An 18,666-nucleotide genomic window follows, 5' to 3' on the forward strand; every position below is an offset into this window, starting at 1 on the left:
AACTCGCATGTTTTATTATTTAGGCCAGCACAGGAGCTCAAACGCCCAGCTGAACTCAGGGGCCAGGAAATGCCTCAACGCACACAATTCCATCTGCATTTATGTCTCTAAGTCCCCATTCACTTGCCATGAGCTGCTGGCCTATGGGTTTCCCAAGCGAGCCACCCCTTGCTGAAAGCAGCAGGGCTCGCTTGTCAGAAAGGAAAGAGAAGCACACATCGCTTCTAGGGCTGGGTATTTTAATTTGTGGTGGTTTGTATTCCTGCCCTCACGCTGCAGACAGCTTGGTCAGTAAGCAAGTCAGATCTGACATCCCCTGCGTTTCGCAGCAAATATGATCGAGCGAGATACAATCCCTAATGCCATTTTCTCAACACAGATCTCTGAAGAGAGTTTCTAAAAGAAAGACTGTTTTCTGATGCAGTATGAGCTCTGAGATAACTTTACAAGAGCATAGCTGGAGTACAGCAACGACAGGACCCTCCTCAAAGCACCGGCATCCACTGCCCATCCCCAAAGCTTCCAGCCTGACCGTAAGAATCAAGATGTGTGGTTTTCTCTCTCCATTTTTCACCATCCCCTAAAAAAGAACCCACCCTCAAGACATGGCACCCAGGAACTCCATTTAGTACTTATATGACTTAACTTGCAGGCAGTTTTCTGACAGGGAACATTTTTCTCTGTGTCCCTCTCTCGCTTTTCAAATTGACTGCTCTCTCCTCAAAGCCCGAGAGACAGGTAACTAGGAATGGTTGGACTCGATGGTCCGGTGGGTCTCTTCCAACCTGGCTATTCTATGGTTCTATAAGTGCCTGAGGACTCTAACAACCCATGGCTGTTCTCCTTTCTTCAAATCAATACCTGGATTTGGGCTCCTCCTGGTGAGCAGACCCCAGGGCTACCCAGGCTGCTGCTTTTCCTCCCCCGAGGTCTGTGGTTTGCGGTGTTCCCACCACATTTGCGAGGCACACCTTGCAAACAGGCACAACCTGGTATTTAATTCACCAGCTGGAAATTTCCTTCTAAACAACCTCTTGCTCCCTCCCATATTAAGCAGAACAGCAGAACCATTGTAATATTGTGCAACGCAAGCGCTGTGCTGCCCTGTGCAGTTCAGTAAAAGACAAAGCCAAGGTCTTTAATTCACAATTAACCTCCCTGTGCCATGGGTAAGGAAGTGCCAAAGGGAAGGAGTGGGAGTCAGGACATTCAGCTCCCAGCTTTGCCACCTAGATTCTCTTTCACCCTGAAGAATAAACAGCTTCTCGCCCTTGAAAACAGCAACAATATTTCCAAGAAAGGTTGCAATAAACTACTGATGTTTACCAAGCACTCTGAAACCTTAGAAGGGATATAACTCTTCCAGCATCCACTCAGTCTGCCACAGCAGCGTGGGATGCTAGGCAGTCCCATAATAAAAACCATGATTAACAGTAATTAACAAATAGCCCAGAGAGATTAATACTAATCGGTACTTTCCAGCTCTCCTCGGGTATGAACAGACTCCACAGATGGAGCTGCACAAAGAATAATCTCAGCTCTGCTGATCACAGGACAAACTTGCCCCACAGCTCATTTGTACTCATGTAGCTTCACAGCAGAGAACGGGAAACCATAGAATCACCAGGTTGGAAAAGACCCATCGCATCATCGAGTCCAACCATTCCTATCGAATACTACACTAAACACCTCATCCATGCCCAGGGAGGTGCCTCCAGCCAAGCCCTGGCATGCAGTACGGAGTGAAGGTTCAGAAAAGGTTCCTGCTATGATACCCATCAAAGAGCAAACACAGCCCACTGGTCTGCAAAAATCATAGGAGCATCAAGAAAGTCATGGAAACATGCCCTGGCAAAGTCATTTGATACAGGTAGAACAGAGGGGCTTGCTGTAAGTGTGCACGGCTGTTTTTAAATCAAGACATGGAGAAACTCCCCCTCAACACACATGGACCACTTGCCTGTCCAGCAGCACGCTGGAGCTTCGCCTCGGGAACTCAACACCACCATTCATTATTTGTGTTGTCACAAAACTCGCAAGTCCCAAGGCAAAGTTGGTCTCACTATGCTGAGTTTGCTGCAATCCCATTGCAAGAGTCATCCCACCACAGGCTAGACAGGGCAGGGAAGGCTGCAAATGGAATGACTTGCTCCAGGTCTCATCACGGATTAGCAGCCAGACCTGTGTCCGCAGCAAACTCTGCACGATGTCCAGGAAAGGGGCACATGCTTTGCTTTAACCCAAGTCACCTCAATCTGCTCCCTGGCAGCCAGAGCGTGGGAGGGAAACGGAGCTGGAGCCCCAGGGCAGGGAAGGAGCCCTGTTGTGCAGCGTGTGTTCAAAGCTGCTTCTCAGGAGCATCACAGAGTCATCATTTTCTGCAGCTCAGAGAGCAAACTGCGTATCCCAACTGATGGAACTGTTTTATCCATACGTTTTTAAAAGCAGCTTCCAAGACAAAGCATCTGCTTTCAGATGGAGCCAGGGCTCAATACGGAATGGCTTCTACAATGAGTTACTAGTATAACATAGGTGTTCTCCCCATTTTAAATCCATTTACTTAATCTTTCTTCTGCAGCATCCAGAGGAAAGATGCATTAGCTCCCAACCCTAGAGAAGAGTCTCCCCAGCTGCTCCAGAGGGTGTAAGAGAAAAGCATGAGGCAAGACAAGACAATCCAGTATCCTTCATCCAAAATTCCTTTAGGTTTAGCAGCTACACAGAGCTCCTGACTCCAAGTGGAAGATGAAGCTTCTTTAGATACATCAGTTCTAATCTCGTCCCGTGGTTCCAGTGCCCATCATTCTTGGGGCAAAATCCTCTTGCTGAAAGAAATCTGGGAGCAGCAGCAGATTTTTAAGCTGTTCATTTATACCCTGAAGGTAGCGATCAGATAGAGGCACTGCCTCCCAGTTCATTCATTCAGAATTTGTGTTGCTGCTCCAACATCTACAGCCTTGCAGAGAAGTCTTTTTACTGCTTCCACCAAAACAAGGAAGAGCAATCTGGTACCAATGAGATGCTTCAGCACACACCAGCTCCCCCTTTCCAGGGCTTTGACAGCCCAGGAATCAGTCAGGCACTTGCAGGATCAAGCCATTGCACTGGTTTGGGTTTTGATTACCCACTTGGAGGGGTCTCACCCTAAAGCCTCAGGCTCGCTCTAAGAAGAGCCTGTATTTGCTCCACTCCCAGTGGGAGCAGAGGCCACGGGTATTGCCCTTACCAGCCCTGTCATTTTATCCCCAGGAGCAGTTAAGTCAGCTAAGCACAGGGTTGTGCTGCAAATTGCTCATTTAATATTGCCTTTGAAACTGCACTGTAATGATAAATTTTCACTTCCTTCCCTAGGCAGTTGCATAACATCACTGAGCACTGTCCCAAGAGCTGGTGCCCCTTTCCCCTTCTCCTCACCAAGCACCGGTGGGAACTTTACCTTCCTGGTTGTGGAGCATTTTTTTTTGTTGGTTGGTTTTGCTTTTGCTTTTTTACACTATCTGCTTACTGCATTAAACAACAGACAGATGTTGGACTCAATGCAAGGAGCCTTCCCACAAGATTACTCCTTGCTTTAGCTTTCAGCAGGGAAAAAAAAAAATTATCCCATTTATACCAGTTCAATCTAAGCCAGTTAGAAAGCCAGATCTGTCAAATAACATTAGAACATTTAATTAAAGTATCTTTAGGGAGGGAGCAGCCCAGTCAATGGAAAGCTTTCCCACTGATGATATAAATAGCCCAGGCTCAGAATTCAACAGCCCCACTTTGTGGTCAGGCCATCCAGCCTGCGTGCCCAGATGCAGGAGGAATTTTTGTTTTGTGGCTTCAGTTGGCACGGGTTTTTACGACAGGGAAGTGGCTTTGAATTCTGGAAGCTGGGCTGGCTGATCAAAGCGACATGCAGAGCGTGACTGCGGATGGGAAACTAGGTATATTTGAGCAGCAATTTGGAGACAAAGGAGCTCTTAAATCAGAACAACATCAAGAATTAAATAAGATGCATCCCTCCGTTTCAAGAAACACGCTGCTGGTGGCTTCTTGCAGCATAAAACTCAACAAAGTTTAAACCTGCTCTTTGAGGAAGGCTGCATCCCAGTTTGGACATCAAGTAAAGTGCAAAGCCACCAGACAGCAAAAAAGCAACTGCACCAGCACAAAAAATACATTTTATATTCTCTGGCGACCGAAGGCCTGAGCTGTTTGAGAGGAGGCAAGACAGCACAGAGCAAGGAGTAGAGTTGGAACATGACACTATGGGGAGATGAGGCTTGAGGCACAGCAGTATTTGCTCCAGGAAGAGCACCAGCTGCATGTGGCTATGGTGCAGCAGGGAAATTGTACCTTGGGGACATGTGGAAGCAGCTGGGATGCTGGGGACACAGGACACAAGCCAGAGTCACTCCGGATCCATCTCAGGGCTGGATGAGGTGGGCTGGGCAGGTGGCAGCAGGGTCCTGAAGAGCGGCAAGGGAAGGTCTGCCATCTCCCCACCACCTTTCCTCTGCCCTCGCTCAGGTTCCTAAAACACTTGCAGCTGAAAATACCAGCGAGGTCCCAAGCGCAGCAGCCAGCTCGGTGCAGGGAACCAGGAGCAGGCAGCGCAATCCCTCAGGGCTGGAGACCTCTTGCTTGAGCAGGAACACACATACAAATATACTCTACCGGTTTGAATCCAGGCAGGATATTCCATCCTGACGAGTTTAATTTAATTCTATTAGTCCCAGCCCATAAAACATCCCTTCCTATCTGCAGATGTTTCCCTCTGAGGCTGCTGGCCTCAATCAATGGGAGAGAAAAACTGATTCTCCAGCCTTTTACCAACATATCCAATTTCAAGCCTTCCTGCTGCTGACTGTGATTTTGCTCATCCTCAAGGCATGGCACACACCAAAGAAAGGCTTTCCCCTGTGGTTTCTGTAATCTCTCAGAAGCAAATCCAATGTCCAGGACACTTTCATCACTGAGCCAGAGGAGGGGGATGCCTAGTGAGCTATGCAGTCTGCTGCCGTCTCCTTCACCCAGTTCTTTCTAGTCTCCCATTGCCTCCCAAGCCTCTGCTATTGTCACCAGAGTGGTCACGGTTCAGCTGCATTTGGCTGAAGAGAGGAATGGCCACCAAGGAATTTTAAAACCACTCTTTAACAAATTGATTTCTCAGCCTTCATAAAGAGCTTTCACCCTTCGGTGTAATTGATGCTGCTCCCTAGTTTCCTTTGAAAATAAAAGGCCGTAGGTCCCTAATTAGTCATTTCCATCCAGAAAATGCATCAATTCTGCAGCAGATTTTCACGTGGCAGAAGCAAGCCATGCTGTGACACCAGCCAAAGCTCCAACAAGCCTGGACCCAGCAGGAGCCACAATGGGACCCAGCATCCACAGAGGCAAGTTGCAACATCTACTCACCATGATACAGAGGTAAGAGGTCCTTCTTATCACTATGGACCCCAAGGACTTTTTCTGACCTTAACACTGCTCCAGACAGACTCCCCTCAACCCTCCAGTTATAAGAATCCTTCCCAGGCTAGGTTTCCCTTGCTTCCATGAGGTCTTTCAGACACTTTCCCAGGAGGGACGCAAGTGGTGACTAACGCAACTGCCAAAAAAAAGCAGCTCAGCCAGTCACGGAGCATGACTTAGCGGGGGTCACTCATGCTTCACAGGGAACATCCCATCCATGAAGGGTCAAAGGCTGCCTCACTTCCAGACCCGGCTCTCCATTCAGTTAAGCCCTGGGGTGACCAAATAAACTGTTGACCTTCATCTCACAGGGAACTGGCTTCAAGGGGTGCCCTCAGGCCACACATGGGAATCACATAAGCTTATTTGACTTCAGTTGACACAGCAGCAAACAACATCCAACCCACAAACATGTGGCCAATGCACAATGTTCTCTTTCTACTCTGCTTGGCACAAATACCTCGTACAAAGTATTTTGGGATAGAGAATCCAGAGTGCCAGCTCTCACGCCAGGAGCACGAGGCACAACAAGCAGGAGGTCTGACATAACTCGAGTCAGCGAAGCTCAAATCAGCACAGGAGAAAAGCATAACATCACCTCAGCTTGATTTACACGTGCACATCCAAATCAAATTAATGCTCCAAAGACAACAATTGTTTGTATTGCAGCAGCACCTAGAGGTTAGAAGGAAGATGAAGATCACGCTGTGTGAAGCACTGTACCAGCACAGGCACATCCCATACCCATTTAACATAGGCACCAAAGGGAAAAGGGAAAGAGAGGTTTCTCCCTCTGCATCCCGCAAGGTGAAACACAGAAGAATCAGAAAGGATGCCCAAGGTCCTGAGGAAACCTGCAACAAAACCAGACATGGATTCCCAGTCCAAGGTCTGCTCAGCGAGGGTCCCTCTCCCTGCTGCTGCAGAGACTAAATGTTTTCCTTGGCTCCGTGCTGGAACGACCACGTTAGTCACAAACACTGAAATTATGGGTGAATTGTTCAAAATGCCCCAAACCAGACGTCAACAAAACCAACACTGCATGCTAAGCTATCATAGAGTTTTGCTCAGGCCACCTATTATGCAGCACAGCTATTTTAGAGACAGTCGCCCCGTTTTTCACATCCTTCTGCCTAATGGAGACTGACTGTGCAGGCCGACAGAAGAAAAATGGTTATCTTTCAGAAACTCCTAAACCAGCACTCTCACATCCAATAATCAAGCAATTTCAAGCTTGATCAATGGAGGAAAGACAAAAAAGGGTCATTTCCAGGTTTACAGTGGTGCAAAACGTCACGTTTTCACTGCGATGCCAAATTGCCCCCACTTTGCAAACCTGCCCATCCAGGACAGGTCACTTCCAGTCACAGCACTCAACACGGTTGTTTTCAGGAGGTAAATTCTCACCTGGAGGCAAGAGGAGGAGAGCTGTGGCAATTTGGAACATCAGAATAGGAGACAGGGGAAACCTGTCAGGAGGTCAGATGTAAACAGCAGATAAAATAGCCTGCAAGCTCAAACAAGTTAAAGTCACAAAAACATTGTATTTTCTATGTAGATCCTGCTAACAAAACTTGGATGCAGCCTTTTTCCTAGAATCACAGAATGGTTTGAGTTGGAAAGGACCTTAAAGAACATCCAGTTCCAACCCCCTCTGCCATGGGAAGGGACACCTCCCACTGGATCAGGTTGCTCAAAGCCAGCAGTTCCTTCATCTCAGTTTTCTCATGAGGAGAAAGTTGACTTCTCTAGAAAGATCTGTGGTGCTCAGAGAATGCTCTAATTGCCCAATGTGCATTCAGGTCAGGTACTCACTGTAGCGACATTAATGAGTGAGATGGAGACTGTTTATGACACAATCAAGATAAGTTAGTAAACATCACAAAAAAAAACCAACAGCTCTATTGAAAATACGTAGCACTACAAGGGAACCCAGAGCAAGGGAAGGGATGCCCAAGAGGGAGGAACAAGATGTGCTTTTAGCCAAATTTTCATGTCAGATTTATACATTTCTGGTCTGATTACAGCATCATCTCATGCCCTTTCTATGTAGGATCAATAATGTCTCCATGATGTACGGTGACAGCTTCCCCAAAAGATGCTCGTGCCTCACTCCCAGGCTCAGAAGTCTCTAGAATAGCTCATTAAAAGTAAAGGGCTGACCAAATCCAGTGGAGCTCTCTGGACACTGGCAGACTTGTCTCCAGCATGAGCTTGAGACACACACTCTCAGGAACCACATTACAGGGGAATTGTTTGACGGGCTCGGTGCTTCCTACACGTTCAAGGTCAGCCAGAGCCAAAAGGTAAGTGAGACTGTACCTGCAGCAGAGACAAGCAGGGCAGCTGCTGCAAGCAGGTATTTCACAGCTCCCAAAGCCCAGATTGTATCCTACAAAAGTCCTCAGAGGTTACACTCAGCTGAACTGGATGCACTTGAACGACTACCAGATCAAAACCCCATGGAAGGCAAAGCATTAGCTGACGCTCATGTAATACTTGCTCAATTCAAGTTTAAGGAGCTCAACACTCCCCAACCAGAGATCTTAGTTCAATAGCAGGAGTTGGCCACTGCAGATGTGTCAGCCCTGTGGAGAGTCACTGCTGCTCCCAGAGCCCTGGACGTCCAGCAAGTGTCACCTGAGAGTCCACCTATCACCCCAGATAAGCCAACTGGATGGAGTTAAGAGTCATTTGCTTCAAGCTAGAAGTTTCTACACTGCGACAGAAATAAAGTAAAGTAAGAAACTCTAAGTTACAACTCCAGTTAACAGGGCAGTGAAGACAGAGGCTCCACCAACGTGTGCTTTCAAGGCCCCCAGAGGAAGCCTGAAGAATGCTGCAAGGAGTTTTAACAGCACACACCCTACCAGAGCCACTCAGACTAAGGCACAGGAGAGGTGTTTCCCATTTCTCCTCTATTCACTCCTCAATAAACAGCAGGCATCCATGTTTCCTGTGCTGGGCAGGCCCACTAGGTTTTCTTCACAAAAATGACCAAAAACTACTCCCCCAAAAGTTTCCAAGAAAAATAAAAGAGAAAGAAAGAAAAAGCTCCAGTCTGATTCCAAGCCAGCATGTTTCTCTGCAGCTCAAGCTCCACCAGGGTAGGCAGACCTGTGGTTTTAACTCTGCATCTGCCTTTTGTTTTCCCAGGAGTTTCCACATGATACAAGAAAACCAAGAAACACCTGCTGGCCTAGTGAGCCAATACTCATTAAAACAAGACAACTCATTAGCTGCCATCCTAATTATTGCAAAGCATGCAAAGAGAACTGATGAACAGCAGCTATACTCCACATACTTGAAATGTTCTTTCTGGGGTTTCTTTGACCTGTAGACCAGCTACTGCATCACCTCCACTTCTGACTGCTGGAGGAGAAATAAAACACAATGAGGATGAGCAGCATAAACAGGAATGCTCCAAGCCACGCCGTAATGCCTCAAGCCGACTCCAGTTTAGACTTTTTAATATTTGATCACATAAAAAGTATGGGCAAGATATAGTATTTTCCTGACTGCCAGACAGCCTGAAGCGATTTTATTCCCCTTAGCCTTGCGTGAATTTCTGTAGCGCTCAATTTTAAAGCTGACTTAAAGCCTCTGCAGTGCAGCCAGGAGCCTCCTGTGGAAATGCCCAGCACAGACGAGGTTTCAGCATCATCCTCCTTACTAGAAAGAGCCAATTGCTTCGGAACATTGCCAAGGAAAACCACAGAGTTTCCCTCAGTACCCACTATCCCATTCAGGAAACAAGAGCTGCCCCACGAAGGTAACACTGTGTCCTTCACTTCTGTCTGCTCCCGCTCCACTCCCACTGGGTCTCCAGTCGTACAACAACTTCTTGCTTTCCATGCCATGAGTGCTCCCCTTCCACAAGCCCTCCCTCTTTCTCCCTCCCCATCCCAGCAGCACTCTGCTCCCTCTCCCCAGGGATGAGCGTTCCCCTCCTATACCAAGGCTGCTCCTTCTCTCTCCCCCATCCTGGACCGCTCCTTCCCTCTCCCCAGGAATGAGCACTCCCCTCCCATCCCAGACCACTCCTTCTCTCCCTCTCATCCCAGGACCGCTCCCCTCCCTCTCCCCTATCCCAGACTGCTCATTCTCTCTCCTGCATCCCGAGGCGTTCCCTTCCCTCTCCCCAGGGATAAGTGCTCCCCTCCCATCCCAGACCGCTCCTTCCCTCTCCTGCATCCCAGGACCGCTCCGCTCCCTCTCCCGCATCCCAGGACCGCTCCTTCCCTCTCCCCCACCCCAGGACCGCTCCTTCCCTCTCCCCCCATCCCGAGGCGTTCCCCCCCTCTCCCCCATCCCAGACCGCTCCCTCTCTTTCCCTCCTCCCGGACGGCTCCCCTCCCATCCTGGACCTCTCCTTCCCTCTCCCCCATCCCGAGGCGTTCCCTTCCCTCTCCCCAGGGATAAGCGCTCCCTTCCCATCCCGGACCGCTCCTCCTTCTCTCTCCCCAGGGATGGGTGCTCCCGTCCCTCTCCCCATCCCGGACGGCTCCTCTCCCATCCCAGACCGCTCCTTCCCTCTCCCTCCCCCCGGCCGGCTCCTTCCCTCCCCGGTGCGGGCTCACCTGGCCCCGGCGCGGCGGGCGGTGCCGGGGCTGTCCCCGCCGCACGGACTCGCCATGGGCAGCGGCCCCGGCGGGCGGCAGCGCCGGGAAGTGATGCACCCGGCCAAGAAACTCGCGAACAGGCCCCTCCTCCGGCTGATGTCAGCCCCGCCGCCCTGCCCCCTGCCGCCCGGGGCTGCCCCCCCCGACCCCGCTCCTGCGCCCCGGGGGATGCAGGACGCGCTTCTCCCCGGCTTTGGAAACGGACAAGCCTTTTCTGCTTGGAAAAGACCCTGGAGATCATCCAGTCTGGCCCTACCTGCCCGCTGCTAAACCATTTCCACGAGCACCGCGCCTACCCGGCTTTTAAACCCCTCCTGGGAAGGAGGATCCGCCTCCCCGGGCAGCCTCTTCCAGCGCTTCAGCGCTCATTCACTCCGATCTAAACCTCCCTAGCACGCCTTGAGGTCGTTCGCTCTTGTCCTTTAGCATCACGTTGCGGTGCCTCAGGAGTTACCTTCAGAGCTGCCGCTGCACAAAACCCACAGGTTAGCACAAAAGGATCTCAGCATCGCCGATTTCTGACCCCCGCCACGTGTAGCCACTCAACTGCATGATTAGAAGCCTCTGGGTTTGCTTTGCCTGAGCCCTTGTGTGATAGAACGTAAATGCCCACACCTGGAGGCAGTCAGGCTGAGGGCAGAGGGCAGGACCTGGCACGGCTGTGTCTGCCTTACCTGACTCGGAGAGAGATGGGACCTCCCAGCGCATCTGCACAAGCAGAATCGGCTGCAAAGCAAAGAGGTGCAGTCTTTGGTAGCAAGGAATCCAACGGGAAAGAGGCAAAAAGGATGTTTCCCTCCAGCCTGCAGCAGCTTGGCTTTCTGTGTTGACTGTGCCCTGTTGAACCTTGGTGCCTTTACTATTTCTTGTCAAGCAGATAGAATCATAGAATCATAGAATCACCAGGTTGGAAGAGACCCACCAGATCATCAAGTCCAACCATTCCTATCAAACACTAAACCATGTCCCTTAGCACCTCGTCCACCCGTCCCTTAAACCCCTCCAGGGAAGGTGACTCAACCCCCTCCCTGGGCAGCCTCTGCCAGTGCCCAATGACCCTTTCGGTGAAGAATTTTTTCCTAATGCCCAGCCTAAATCTCCCCTGGCGGAGCTTGAGGCCATATGTCTACAGCTCATCCACAAACACTGCACCTGTCTCTCTCTGTTTTCTCAGGCTTGAGATGATCCTGTAAAAGTTAGTGAGCTGGTTACTCAGCAGAGCCCTGTCCATAAATTCCTCCTTGGAGGTGTCCAAGGCCAGGTTGGATGAGGCTTTGAGCAACGTGATCCGTTGGGAGGTGTCCCTGCCCTTGGCAGAGGGGTTAGAACTGGATGGGCTTTAAGGTCCCTTCCAACCCAAACCATTCTATGATGATTCTATGATTACTGCTACTCATCCAGCAACACCTAATTAGTCATTGTTATTGCCACAGACACTCCAAAGAAGAAGAGGTATAAGCTGTGGCTTTCAGTGGATTCTAGCAGCTTGCTCTGCAGACACAACAACCCTGCGGTCAGAAGGAATTCAGAGACATGTCCTACTTACTGGACTGTTTCACCCAGGGGACCTGTGCAAAAGGTCCTCTCAAGAGCGAGCAGAGATCCTACTCAGGAAAAAACATCATCAATAACATCCCACTAACAAACCACAAAAGCCTCTTTCCCAAGAGCTAATTGATTGGGCATTTAAATTCAAAACAAAACCCCATAAATAAACCTGTATCTGTGCCTTAGCTTACGAGTAGTCTCAATTCTGTACACAAACCACAGCAAAGAAAGCTAAACCCATCACTCCATAGGCTGCTTTCTCACCTGGGGAGGTGTGCGGGTGTCGTGGGTGAGTAACACGCTGCTCAACAAGAAGGGAACCCCCTCTATGCACCCAAGCAACCAGCTGCAGAAGCCTCACTGGGGGGACTGCGGGCGCACCCGAAGGCCAGGCTGGTTTTTTATGCAGGTCTGTGGGTTTGCTGACAGCAGCAAACATCTTGGCATAAGCAGCTGTTCACAAGCGCATGGAAATGAGTAACTGTTCAGCTCTAAGAGATTCTGGTATCTCCCGGGGGTGTTTTTATCTGTACCACCATCATCCAACCCCTCAAGTAAAGAGCACCGGTGCAAAGATGAAAACCAGCTGCTGTTGCCGCTGGCTAAAGCCCTTCCTCAACCACAGGAGACAGAGGAGGCTTTGCTGCAACGGGCCCACAGAGCTGGGTTGGCATTTAAGGAGTGTGGGCAGTCATTGCCCTTTAGAGGAACAATGCTGGAAAGGGGAGCAAAAGAAAGAAGGGTGGAGGCCAGCTTCCAGTCTGGGTTCCAGCCAGATCCGTGGTTTTCCACAGAGCCCCGGGCAAGCGGGTCACTCACCCAATAATGACACAGGAATCACTGGGTCAAATTCCACAGCTCGGCCACACAGGAGGCCAGACAGAGATGAGCATAATGGTGCCCTTTGGCCTTAAAATTCATGAATCTGCAATGGATAATTTAATATCTGACAAACTCAGCTTCTTTCTCTTCTTGTTAAAACGGCAAACGAGTCACAACAGATTTGAATTCATTAGATGAAATAATTCAGTTACTTTGCTGTGGGTTGGGTTTGGTTAACCCTACGTATTCATGCCAAGAGGCTCCCTGCAAGTACTTGGACCTCAGCCACAACTCTGATCTGCTGCTCAGCTGCAATGAAACAGGCAAATTACAAGATTACAGAGAGAAAGAAACCCCAATGCTCTAAAAATGCCACTAATTCATCTGGTGAATTGCGTCCACATTTAGTCATGTGTTGAGAGAACATAGAGCAATTGGAAAGACTCCAGCTGAACGTGACAAGTGTGACCTATGAGAAAAAGGTAAAGGAAATGGATTTGTTCAGATAAGATCAATCGGAAGCGGAGAGACTTTTAAACATGAAAAGGGCTGCTGAAAAAAAGCAGCAAAAAGGAGGAATGGATAATGAAAAATCACATCGCTAAGCAATGGGATTGCAGGATCCTTAAAATGTCTTGAGCAGTTTTTAGCACTTCTTTTAGAATTTGATACCCAAAGCTATCACAACACAATAGGAAAGAGCTCCAACTATTGTCACATTTCCCACCACTTGGAAGAGAGAGCTGAAAGCAAGAAGGCACAGAAAGCTGAAGGGAAGACAGCCAGACAGCAATACAGCTCTGCGATACAGTAGAAATGGCAAATTTAGCCACTCATCTAAGAATTGCTAGGACATAAGAACCTTCCTCCATTGCTTTAGCGTCTTCAGATGCACTGAGGAGTCAGGCACTCTGTCCAAAACATAAAGATCTCTCTTAACGAGCATGGAAGACTTCCTGCAGCTCATGAAATGGGCTGCTGGTGGCCTCTGCTGGGGCTTCTGTGCAAGAAGAGCACTGCAATCCAGACTCCAGGAGCTGGTGAACTCCAGCTGAAATCACTCCTGAACTGGCACTGTAATTATCAACTTTACTGGCAGCAGCTATGATTAAACACCATCGCCTTGCACTATCTTTTCTTTTAAACTGGTAGGTTCTGAAGCACCCTGCTATTGGCCAGCCCACTGGCCAAAGTTTCCCATTTTCTGAATTCCTTTCAAGGCAGCCTGAAAGAAAAAGCAGGCTATGGGCTCTGTTTCTGTCAATGGGGAACTAGTTATTTTTAATTGTAGCAGAAGAGGGTTTATTTTAGAGTTGTATGTAACTAAGAGTCCTATCTCAACAGACAAATCCATAGGAAAGCAGGCTTTCAGCAGCAGCACTTGGAAAAAGATCATGAAACCATCAGCAAGGCTGAAAGTTGGCCACTGTCAGAGTGGAGAAGGATAGGGAGGCTATAAATGATCTACTATCAGTCAGACAAAGCAGAAGAACCATGACAGTGTATGGTTATAGGGTATGTATAGTTTTCCTACCCCCTTGCTTCATGTTTTAGGTAGCTCAATGATCTGAGTCTGCAGGTGGAACAGTACAGTTTAAACCAGCCTAAAAAAAAAATCACCCAGTGAAACTCAGGAAACTTTATCTTGGCTTACATCACATGGTTTTACATCTGTGAATTTAGATGGGGATAAACGTATCTTTCAGGAAGTTTGCACCTTTTTAAATATCAAAGTAGCCCAGTGGATGTGACTTCCTTGTGTGTGCAGGCTTCTAAACACCAGCTCGCGTTGCAGGAAGTGTAGAGAGGGGGGATAGATGCAAATTTATAATTTAGCAGAATTCCTTTAATAGTAGTTTACAGTGAGTCAAGGTGAATAAGCAAGCAAGCAGCAGTGGCTGTCAAACACAATTCTATGGTAAAGGCAAAACCCAAGGAGGTAAAAACCTGTAGAGACAGAATAAAACAGGCTGGTGCACATGCTCTTTCTTTCCAGGTGAACTCTAATCTAAGATGCACGTGTTGTGCTGTTGTTTATATTTTAACTTTTAATATAGAGTAAAAAATCCATAGATGTCAAAAGGCCTGGACATAACGAACAAGAGAGTGTTCTCATTCCAAACATAGATTTATATCTACATCACCTCTGCTCTTCTCAGTCCCTGAGCAAGGCTGTGCTGCCAGGCAGGTCATTTAACCTTTCAAACGTAGTTTCAATAAGTAGACAGCTAACCCAGTAAAGCTTTCTCTGTCTCTGCTAGGCTGTCTCTGTGGTTCCTGGTCACTGGTCCAGCACAAGTGTTCTTGTGGCCACACACTGAACTGAAATTGAGAACTGGTCCAAGTGAAAAGTAACCCTGCAGATGGTCCACGTGGCATTTTTCAGCTAGATCTGTGCCCTCCCCAGTTTGTGGGGCAAACATGTGCACAGATGCAGACACCAGACTGAGAAGAAGGAGAAGGGAGGGGATGATGGGCAGCGTAGCCTTGGCCAGAACTGTTTTCTTGTGAGACATCACTGCTAGTGCTGCCATGTGGTAGTTTGTAAAGCAGAGATCACAAAACAACTTCTACCTATCCCTCCTGGGGAAGGAGTAAGAATTAATATCTGACGATCTTAATTGCATTACTGAGCTGTGAGGAAAGTATTGTAGTTTGAATAATCCTGTAACCAGTGTCAAGTGGGTAAGAGAGGAGTTAGCGCTGTTAAAGGGAATAATAGAAATACGCTGGGAGGTGAGAAGGGTGCTGTGAAAATTGGGGCCCCACACAGCCTGTCTGCACCAGGAACACTTGCTTTGGCTCTGGGATTTTCATAAAACATAATGGCATGAGCTGCAACAACAACAGAACATCCCAGAGCCACACGGGAAACTTGTGAGGGGACAGGGATGGGTTTCAGCAGGAGTGCTGAGCCATTCCTATAATTTAAAACAACAACATAAAATAAAAACACTGTGCTGAACAGCTTGTTTTTCAGGACCTGGAAAGGAATTGCAGTTTTCAAGGGCTTTTGCAATCTTCCTTTCCTCTGAATCTGGTCCTGAGGCAACAAAACTCCTCTGTTCATAGGGTGGGTCAATGAGGAACCATTATTTCCTCTCCAAAGTAGAAGCAGAGAAGCTTATTACACTCTGCAGATAACCTGTAATAGAGACTCCCAGCCAGGAATATTATTCATACCTGAAATAAGGAGCATCAGCTGAGAGTGAAGAGTGGCTTTGCTGACTGTGGTTGTCTCATTTAAAACCCCTTGGAGCACAGAGACCGGGAAAAGCTTTGAGTAATGAGCTTCTCTGAATAATTTAGCTGTGTGCATGCATGCCTGAAATAGCCACAACTGCTGAGCAAAGAGACCCTCTCTGGGGCTCAGATTCACATCCAGAGCCACGCTGCCCAGGCTAGGCAGTGCTGTGTGCGATAAGATGCCTGTTGGGCAGTAAAGCTGGATGCAACCCCCTTCCCAGAACCGGGGTAGTAACATAGCAACTGCATTCTTAACTATCTTTCCTCACCCAAGGATGAGCCCCTCATGCCCACCTCTCTTTTCTCCTAATACAGCATGAAAGCACACACCAAGACCTTAATGGTTTTCACAAGTTGCATTTGTTTATGTTTGGGTGCATGCAGAAGGTGAGATTTTGGCTCTTCCAGCTTTGTGCATGTTTATACATCCTCTGTCTCTAATGTCCCTTAATTTCCTCCTCATTTATACTCCCCTCAGCCTCGGAAGAGTCAAACAAAGAAGCAGAACTCATCCGCTTCCTTTGGCTTTCAATCTGGACTGGAAACGCTTCATTAAATAAATAGCAAATGACCCTTAAAATTTCCTTGCCCTCAACCTCAGAACTTGTTTGATGAAATGAAACCCTGTGACCTGGCACTGGCCTGCCTGGGAGATGGGGATTTTTTTAGGCAGGGCCAGAGAGGACTCCCCTGAATTCTTTGTGCCAATTCATTTATCTAAAAAGCCAGCACCTTCTCTTCAGCTGAAATCCCTGCCTCAGAGTGGAATTTGCACAGAGTGCCTGGGGAGGCTTTTGTATTCGGGTTTCAGCACTGTTGTAGCCGTGTTCTCCCTCACACCAGCCTTCTCCTCTGCCTTGGCATTGCTCCCCTTGGATGAAGCTTGCTACGGGTCTCCAGCCCAGCTTGCTCGGGCACTGCAGCCCCAGTGCTGCTCTGACTCCAGTGCAGGGTGCTTAGAGCTCTGCAGACAAACTCATCTTCTCCTTTCAAGAAGAAAGGAATCAAACCCAGCTTCTGGTATGGTCTGTGTTTCAGCTTGGCTTTGCCAGAGCATCAATTCCCCAAAACTTGGTCTGACTAATGGGCCTGGAGGGAAATCTGGAGCTGACTGCAGTAGCCAGGATGGATGTTATTTGATAACCAGCTGGGGGGGATGTGAGCAGCTTTGACATTATTCATTGCCTCCCACACGTGCCCCCAGGCATCTCAGCGATGCTTGCAGCAAGATGGACATGTTTGAGCAGCACATGGATTTCTGCTTCACTTTCATCTTGGTGAATCCCCTTCACTTTTCATTCCTTGGGGGCATGGGCTTTCCCTTTTCCAGCAGGAAAATTTAACAGCCTGCAAGGGGCCTGCTTCAAGATCTATTGGAAGAGGCTGCCCAGGGCAGTGGTGGAGTCACCGTTCTTGGAAGCATTAAAAAAGAAACCACGTAGATGTGGTGCTTCAGGACATGGTTTAGTTGGCATGGTGGTGTTGGGCTGACAGCTGGACTGGAGGAGCTTAGAGGTCTTTCCCAACCTTAACGACCCTATGATTCTAAGAGGTCTTCTTAGGACTTCAGCCAAGCCCCCAAGATGGTGATGGGAATCTCTTCTGTTGTTCATCAGAAATAGGCTGACTTTTCAATGGGCTTGGAAGACCTGAATGGTAATAACAGGGAGATTTTCCTTGAGGCACTTTCTCAAAGCTCTATTGCTCAGGGAAATACCTCAGAGTTCCTAGTCATGATCAGCTCCGATTTACAATGATGGCAATGGGTTTGTTTAACCAGCTTCAATTTCTAACAGTCAACAGACAATTTTCTCCTGCTGGAAGTCTGAGAAAACCTTCTGTTAGCATTAAGTGAAATGAGAAGTAATCTTTTGTTATACTGGAAAGCCCTGGGGGAAAATACACATTTTCACCTTTGAAAGGGGTTTTACTTCGTTTTTGAATTGTAACTGTTGATAATGACATTAATTGCAAGCAAGCCTGTTTGGGTTTGGTTTTAAAACAGACTGCCAATATTTACTCTTTAATTGTGTTGTTTAGTTAAGCTTCTGCAAGTGCTTTTCAAATTCTCCCCATATAACTAACGGGGTTTGTTTCTATTTGACTAACCAACAGCTGAGAGAATCGGAGCAGAAGGAGCTGGTGATGTGAGTCTGTGTCCCCAGCCCCACCGCAAGGTCACAGAGGCGCCGGCAGCAGCAGTGTCGCCCCTTGCAGTCCCCAAACCAGCTCTTTGTGACAGGAAACATGTTCTGGTTGTAGCCAAAGCTGCAGCCTAACCACACAGGCTCAGCCTGAACCCATCGGTTTCTTAATCAGCAACAAAAGGCAATGCTAAAATATCACCAATATCACAGCTCAACTCTGCTAAGTGTTCATGGTAAGATATACAATTCTTCTTCTACATTGCTTCCACTTGAAGCTAAGTCCGTTGTTATCATCCTAATAGAATATTGGGACAATAATATAGCAACATTAGACCACATTTTCTAATAATTCTCATTTTAGGACTGATAACTGGCACACAGCACATTCTCTGCACCATTAATGCTGATTTTTGAGTAAATAACAGAACACAAGGAAAGTTTCAAAAGTCTGAAAAGAGACTAGTAGTGAAATGAACTATTTTAGAAGAGTAACTGGCATGACCCAGGTAACTTTAGCCTCCTTATCCCAATACTGGTGCCATGCTGATATAAGACACAGTCAAAAGGGCTGTGACATGTCAATCCATTGCTCCAGAAAACTCTTCATCAAACAAGCAATCTTACCTTTGAGGAGATTATAAATTCAGTTAATAAAGATCATTCTGCTGACATAATAGACTTAGACTTCTGCAAAGCAGTTGATTTAATCTTGCATGGCATTCTATTAAAAATACTACTCGACAAAATCAATGGAGCTTACATGAAAAGGATGGAAAATGTGGTAATGTGCATCTAAAAGTAATTATCTGATGGAGGAATTTCTA

General features: G+C 47.9%; 1 protein-coding gene across 2 annotated transcripts in view; it reads right to left on the bottom strand.

The window, feature by feature from the left end:
* The window catches only part of GPSM1 (G protein signaling modulator 1), an 83,269-nt gene that overhangs the window by 63,275 nt on the left and 1,328 nt on the right, over nt 1-18,666 (bottom strand). Inside the window, exon 1 of one of the 2 annotated variants that reach the window (XM_069873281.1) lies at nt 10,038-10,148. The exons of the other annotated variant lie outside the window; for it this stretch is intronic. Within the exon in view, the coding sequence (XP_069729382.1) occupies nt 10,038-10,093 (56 nt within the window). The 5' untranslated portion in view covers nt 10,094-10,148. Of the gene's footprint in view, nt 1-10,037; nt 10,149-18,666 lie in introns of those variants that run through there. 2 annotated transcript variants of the gene reach the window in all.

Source organism: Phaenicophaeus curvirostris, chromosome 20, assembly GCF_032191515.1.
Source record: "Phaenicophaeus curvirostris isolate KB17595 chromosome 20, BPBGC_Pcur_1.0, whole genome shotgun sequence".
NCBI lineage: Eukaryota > Metazoa > Chordata > Aves > Cuculiformes > Cuculidae > Phaenicophaeus > Phaenicophaeus curvirostris.